General features: G+C 43.7%; 2 protein-coding genes across 2 annotated transcripts; both read right to left on the bottom strand.

Moving 5' to 3' along the window:
• Window positions 1–1,137: 1,137 nt before the first annotated feature.
• Window positions 1,138–2,892, bottom strand: LOC111999717 (putative ribonuclease H protein At1g65750). Its single transcript, XM_024031856.2, has one exon. It carries the CDS (start codon window positions 2,890–2,892, stop codon window positions 1,138–1,140), a length of 1,755 nt encoding a protein of 584 aa, XP_023887624.2.
• A 1,695-nt stretch (window positions 2,893–4,587) lies between these two features.
• LOC136063823 (uncharacterized) lies at window positions 4,588–6,659 on the bottom strand. Its single transcript, XM_065764751.1, has 2 exons — window positions 5,243–6,659; window positions 4,588–5,174 (listed from the first exon to the last, which is right to left on the bottom strand). The coding sequence occupies exons 1-2, from the start codon at window positions 6,657–6,659 to the stop codon at window positions 4,588–4,590; spliced, it is 2,004 nt and encodes a 667-aa protein (XP_065620823.1).
• Window positions 6,660–7,396: the final 737 nt, after the last annotated feature.

Below are 7,396 nucleotides of genomic sequence, written 5' to 3'. Positions count from 1 at the left end.
TTTTGGTATTTTAAAAGCTTATGCTTGCCATGTTCACCATTTAAAACTTCCAAAAGGTTACCTATGCCTTTAGGATTTGATTCACAAAGCAGCATGACTCCATGAATATAAATTGCAATAAAATCGCCACATGCAAGAGCTTCCTCAATCAATCTTTTTCCTTCAATGACTTTTTCATTCAAGAAGTATTTGTATGTTCCCACCATGAGTAGTGCGTGGGGATTCTTTGCTTGATAACATGAAAAAAAAAAAAAAAAATAGTTTTTTGGCTTTGTCATCTAATTCTTTGGAGGACCAATCTGTTTTCTGTTAATTCATTGATGTTTTTGCAATTGATTAAGAAAAAGGAAAGAATTGAATTAATAGATTGCATAACTTATTTAGAGGGAAATAAATTAGTATATGTACATTGAAAAAGTTGTTTTGTTATACCTTAACCTTTTTTTTTTTTTTTTGAGAAAGAAGAACTTGAAGTTTTTTATTCAGTGATAGGTAAATCTGCCTGGTAAGTGCAAAAATATGGATAGGAACATCCTTCATTCAAGCTGAAAAACCTGTGACATGATGTGCATGTCTAACTAGGTTGTAAGCAACATTATTCCTTACTCTACCAACATGTTGAAAGGAAATACAAGTAAAAGACCGTGCCATCATTTAGGCATCCTGAAGTAGCAGACCATATGAAGCTAATGAAGGAGAAGGATCCCTTAGTGCAGCAATGACGGTCATCGAGTCACCCTTAAGAATTGCTTTATCGAAGCCTAGCTCAAGGGAGAATTCAAGTGCTCTACATGCTGCCAAAGTTTCCAGGTTCACAACTAAGTGTGGGAGACGGATATTTTCTAATAAGGAAGCCATGACCAAGCCTTGACTATCTCTAACAATCACGCCAATACCTGCTCTATCTTCGTACTTGATATTTCCCAATAGCGTTGCTAAATCATTTCCCACCTTCGAAAATATTTCCACCAACATGTCATTGGGAAGATTTTGTAATGTATTTATATTTTTTGTTTGTTTGAAATAGTGTTCTAATATTTCATTCGCAATTATAACAAAATGATTTTTAAAGATTCATAGGATCATATTATTATTTTTTTTTTTGAGAAGCCACCCTAAAACGAGGGGGGAAATATATTAAGGAAGCTCAGAGAGGTATACAGATACAATATCAGGGGGTAAGTCCTCCATCCAAATCTGAAAATGCGAAAACTTACACGCTGATCTTGCTAACCTATGAGCTACGCTATTTCCATTCCTGCGCGTATGACAAAAGGAGATGTTCTGGAAAACAGAGGAGAGAAGTTTGACATCCTTAATGATGTGGCCGAAGCATGAGGAGTCAAAACCACCACTAGAAAGGGCTTTGATGACCGTGTCCGAGTCTCCCTCAAGGATCACCTGATTTAGGCACAGCTCACGAGCAAAAACGATAGCACTGCGCGCCGCCAACACTTCCACCATCTCTACAGAAGTAGGCAGTGGAATACATTGTGTAAAGGCAGCCATAACCAGACCTTCATCGTTTCTAATAATACAACCCAGACCAGCAAGCTTCTCCTTTTGAAAAATGGCACCATCGAAGTTGACTTTCACCCAATCCTTAGGGGGAGGCAGCCACCTGACCGGAGCTGCAACATTTGCGACAGGGCAGGGAGGTGCCGCCGCATTTTGAAACTCCCACAGGTTTTCAGATGCCGTGGCGTTAATTAAGTGGAGCTGTATCGCCTTCTCGCCATGTCTGAGCTGGTTTCTACGGGACCAAAGCAGAGACCCGGTCATTGCGAGCAGGTCCAGTAGGCCGTTGTGGTCTTGACAGAGCTTGATAACATCAAGGAATGAGTTACATCTAACCGCGAGCTTACGCAGCCATTCAAATTTGCTCTTCCAAACAGGGGCCACAACACGGCAGGTCCAAAGAGCATGAAAGGAGGACTCACTTTCTAACTTGCAGTCAGGACAGAGATCATTGCACAATACCTTACGCTTCAGCAAATTCATTTTTGAAGGAAGAGAATCAGTTCCAGCCCGCCACATAAAAGTTTTGACCCTATTGGGAACTTTTAAATTCCAAATACCTTTCCAGAGCCTTTTCGTAGGTGCTGGGTCCGACACAGAAGGACGTTCTTTTGAGACATCCTCCGAGAGGAGTCTATAGCCAGACCGAACTGAGTATGAGCCGTCAACATTATGGGGCCAGAAAGTCTTATCTTCACAGTCGTTAAGGCTGAGCGGGATTGCTTTGATCAACGAAGCCTCATGAGGCAGGAAGATGTTGTCAATAGCATCAGTGATCCAGCTACGTCGATCCCTGTCTATTAGAACCGAGACCATAGCATCATTTCCAAGGAAGTCTCTAGGAGACACCACCCGTTTATTATAGGGGTCGGGCAGCCAGCTATCGTGGTAAATCCGTATCAACGAGCCACTACCCACCCTCCATTGCATGCCTTTTTTAATCACATCTCTGCCTTTGAGAATGCTTTTCCAAGCGAATGAACCATTACCTTCCTTAGCCTCAAGAATGGAGCCCCTTGGGAAAAATTTTTCTTTGAAGAATCTGTGGAAGAGGGAGGTTTTGTTGTCCAGCAGCCGCCAAACCTGTTTAGCTAGCATAGCAACATTAAAGTTTTGGAGGTCTTTAAAACCCATGCCTCCCAGGCTTTTTGGCTGACAGAGAGAGCTCCATTTGGCCCAGTGGATTTTCCTTTGATTGCCCCTTTGACCCCACCAGAATTTCCTGATCGAAGCCTCAATATCATTGCACAGGGAGATCGGGAGTTTGAAACAACTCATCGCAAATGTTGGGATAGCCTGGATCACCGCTTTTAGAAGCACTTCCCGCCCCGCTTGGGAAAGAAGCTGCTCCTTCCACCCTTGAAGCTTAGCCATCACCCTCTCTTTAATGTATAAAAGGCTGGCTTTCTTTTTCCTGCCTACTAGCGATGGAAGTCCAAGGTACTTTTCATATTGTTTGATCTCCTGCACCCCCAGCGCAACCTTAATCTAGTCCAAGATAGCAGCCGGGGTGGATTTACTAAAGAATAAGCCTGTCTTGTTTTTATTCAGTTTCTGCCCCGAGGCCTTCTCATAACAATCAAGGAGGGACTGAATTTTCTTGCACTCTTCGAGGGAGGCTCTACAAAACACCACACTATCATCCGCAAAGAAAATATGCGTCAATCTTGGGCCCTTTTTGCATATAGAAACACCCCGAATCTGCCTTGCAGCCGCTGCCTGGTGAAGGAGACTATGAAGGCCCTCAGTGCAAAGGAGGAAGAGGTAGGGTGAAAGTGGGTCACCCTGTCTCAAACCCCTCGATGGTTGGATCACCTCCGACGCTTCACCGTTAATGAGGATGGAATAACTGACAGATGAGATGCACTCCATAATCAAATCAGTCCACTTCTTAGCAAAACCCATTTTCTCCATAATACTTTCGAGATATCTCCATTCAACCCGATCATAAGCCTTAGACATGTCCAACTTCAATGCCATGAAGCCTGTTCGACCACTATGATGGTGTTTCATGTAGTGGAGAGTTTCGAAGGCCATAAGGATATTGTCAGTGATGACCCTACCAGCTTGGAAGGCGCTCTGGTTCTCGGATACCACAGCAGGCAAAAGAACTTTAAGTCTATTTGCTAAGACCTTCGAAACAATCTTATACACAACGTTACAGAGGCTGATCGGTCTAAAATCTGTAATGCATTCCGGGGATTTTACTTTTGGGATCAGAGTGATGTTAGTGTAATTAATTATTTTGGGGATTTTGCAATTATTCAAGCAGTCCAACACAGCAGAGCATATATCCTCATTAATCAAAGACCAGAAAGAATGATAGAATAGAGGTGGCATACCGTCGGGGCCAGGGGCAGAGTTTGGCTTCATTTGCTTGATGGCATCTTCTACTTCATCTTTGAGGAACGGCCTGAGAAGTTGATCATTCATCTCTTCTGTGACAGTTGGTATGACTGCTTCTAAAATATCAGAGAACTCTGTAGGATGGGATGATGTGAACAGGGTTCGATAGTAGTCACAAGCAATATTCCTTATCTGTTGATCCTCAGTACACTAGGAGTTCGAAGAGTTCCTAAGACCCTTAATTCTGTTCCTGCGGAATCGGTGGGAGGCTTTACTGTGAAAATAACTTGTGTTTCGGTCACCACATTGAAGGAAGAGGGCCCTAGACCTCTGTTGCCACATTTGGCTCTCTCTGTCAAGAAGCTCGTTGATTTCAGTCTTTAAGCCTTTCACTACCTCAAAATCTAAAAGACCGTTGGCAGCCCTTATTTCGGCAAGAGAGAGCTTTTTTCCCAAGGTTTCCAGTTGCTTCTTGACACTACCAAATGACTGCCTACTCCACACCAATAAACTATCCCCACAGGCTTTAATTTTTCTGGCCGTAAGTACCATTGAGGCATTTGGAGAGGGAGAGCCCCAGACCTTATTTACGGTAGCACTACAACCAGCATCGCGAAGCCACATCTGCTCGAATTTGAAGGGGCGGTTTGGACAGGGAGTAATCCCATCAAGTTTAATAACTATAGCTCTATGATCAGAGGAGTGAGTAAGAATGTGTTGTACCTAAGTGCCCGGGTTGAGCGCAAACCACCTATTATCCGCTACAGCTCTGTCAAGCCTTTCAAGGACTAACCCAGCAGCCCGTTTCCCCCTCCAGGTGAATTTATCCCCTACAAAGCCAAGGTCCATGAGCCCGCATTCATCAAGAGTATCCCGGAAGTCCCTCATCACACCTTCTTTCCTTGGACCCAAACCAAGCTTTTCATGAGACCACAAAATTTCATTAAAGTCCCCGGCGCACAACCAAGGGAGGGAGAATTTTCGATGGAGACCCCTGATAAGAGACCACGTTTCATGCTTCTTGGAGGGGTCGGCATGACCATAGATGCCGGTGAATCTCCACTGTACAGCTGAGACATCACCAATGATGGCGTCGATGTGATTGGGAGAGGATGAGACCACTTCGATTTTAACCGAGTTCTTCCACAGGAGGACTAAACAGCCCGTTTTGCCAGCACTAGGTCCAACCCAGCAATGATCGAACCTTAATTCACCACACAATTTCTTCAGCCTAGCTTCTTCTGCCCAAGTTTCGGCCAAAAAGAGGGCAGAGGGGTCTTGTGCCCGAGTCACAACCTCGAGCTCTCGGACTGTACGGAGGTTCCCAAGCCCCCGCACGTTCCAGCAGAGCCAACTCGTCTCTCTCGGCGGGGCTGACAGGCAGCCTCCGCCGTTGGTGGGCAATTCTCATCATATACCACGCTTCCTAGAGCTCTGCGTTTAGGAGGGTTAGGGGGGACCAGCTTGTTAGGAGGACAACGCTTACCTAAGTTTACTTCAAAATTCTGAATTTCTTTGAGGTGGGTCGGCCTTTGGATGCGTAACCACTTCCCTTCCGCTTGGGCTTTTATTCGCACCTGATCGTGATCCATTTTGGCTGGATCGCATTGTGGCGTGGGCTCAAGGTTTTGCAGATTCGAACTTTCAAAGTTTGGGCCCAACTGTGGGCCTGCAGTAGCTGGGGTGGCCTTTGTAGAAATCGGTCTAAGATTCTCACTGTTATCTAGCGAATCTGTCGCCCCGTCGAAGCGTTTGATTTCATTGTCTAAATTTTGAATTAATTTTTCGAAATCATCATTCAACTTGAATTGTATGGGGGGAACATCCTTGATTCCCTCATTTATACTTTGGGTAGAGCGTCCTCCCACACATGCTCCACTGGCTCTATGGTTGTCAGAAGTCACATCAGTCCCATTTGATGGAGTATGGTCCGTGACCGACTGAAGTTCCCTTTCGTCATGCTGATGATCACTTGGAGGCCGGATGGTTGAGTTGGAGGAGGTGTAGGAGGAGCTACTAGACTTTTTCTTGGCAAAGAAGCCCGGGACCGAGATAACTTTCTTCCTTGTTGCTGAGAAAGGAGGGGCTCTGAGCCAAGCCCCGAACTGTTGGTTCATTGAATTAAGATTGCCTTCGCTCTCTATCCACGTCTCACAGTCCTTGTCATTTTGCGTTAGGCAACCGCACCAATAACAGAGATTGGGGAGGCGTTCGTATTTAAAGGAGACCCAGTGATCTTTTCCATCCTCCAGTGTAATAAGTCGTCCTCTGCACAGAGGGTGCGAGATATCGATAAGAGCTCTAACCCTTATGAAGCTTCCACCATCCCATTCCTCCGTCTCGTTGTGTTTTAGTATGTCACCCACTGGATCGCATATTTGCTCCGCAATCACTTTATTCCTGAACCGAAGCGGAATGTCGAAAACTTGAACCCAGAAGGGAACTTTTGTTAGTTCAGACTCTTTGACTGAGATGTCCTTGTTGTAGCGTAAGAGAACCATAATGTGCTTGTCAAAGCTCCATGGCTCCAATGAGAGGATGCGATCAACTTCGTTGACGCTTGCGAAAGAAAAGAGAACAAGATGGTTCCCTAAGAGTTTTACCTTGAACCCCGATTTGGATCTCCAGAGAGGGGTGAAGGTGTTTGCGATGGCATCGATATTTAGCGGACGTTTTGTTAGGAATCTGGCTAAAATACCATGCTCGGTGATGGCTTGGTCACTCTTTAGACATAGACCTTGGCCTTCTCTATCGGATAAAGATAGAGAGCACCAGTGATTTGTCAAGTCTTCCATCTTGTGTAGCAGAACACCAGAGGACACGCACAGTGTTTCCCAAAACCCAGAAAGAAAACAGGACCCCTAGCCTTGCAATAACAGTGTTATCGCAAGGGACACTCTCACCTTCCAAGGAAGGGACAAACAGTGCTACGCTCTAGAACAAGTTTACAGGGAGAAAACTTCCTCCAGACGCGAGCAACTACCCCTCCATCAATCCATGTCAGGGGGAAGAGCTATTTATGACTTAGGATCATATTAAGTTACAATAAATGATAATAATGTGTTTTTAGACTTTTTAAATGAATATACATAAATTTTGATAGTCAAATGGTTAAACTTATCTAGATTCTAGTATTGTAAATGGTTCTTAATGAATTTGGTCGTGCGAAGTGTTTGGTTAGATTCTTGTACATCTTTGATGTTTCTATTCCTTAACATTAACACCCTAAAGTTAATGTTAGTGTTTAGGTCCATTAAACTTTTTTCTTTTGGGAAATTAGTGGTTGATTATTATTATTATTATTATTATTATTATTATTGTTATTATTATTATTTTGTTTTCAATAGGTAAAATCAGTATGTCCTTCATTAAACAATTTTTCTCTAACTTGATACGCAAAATGTTTAGGCAATCCTCCAATAAATTTTTCTTTCCAATATGGCTGACTGTTATCATTTCTTGCTAATACCTTTGACAAAAATAGATCCCTATACCATCTAAAATCTGATAAGGTTGGACACTTTAAATCAAC

Source organism: Quercus suber, unplaced genomic scaffold, assembly GCF_002906115.3.
Source record: "Quercus suber isolate HL8 unplaced genomic scaffold, Cork oak 2.0 scaffold_582, whole genome shotgun sequence".
In the NCBI taxonomy this organism is placed as follows: Eukaryota; Viridiplantae; Streptophyta; class Magnoliopsida; order Fagales; family Fagaceae; genus Quercus; species Quercus suber.
The sequence above is the reverse complement of the archived record's forward strand: the minus strand, read 5'-3'. Positions and strand labels throughout refer to the sequence as shown.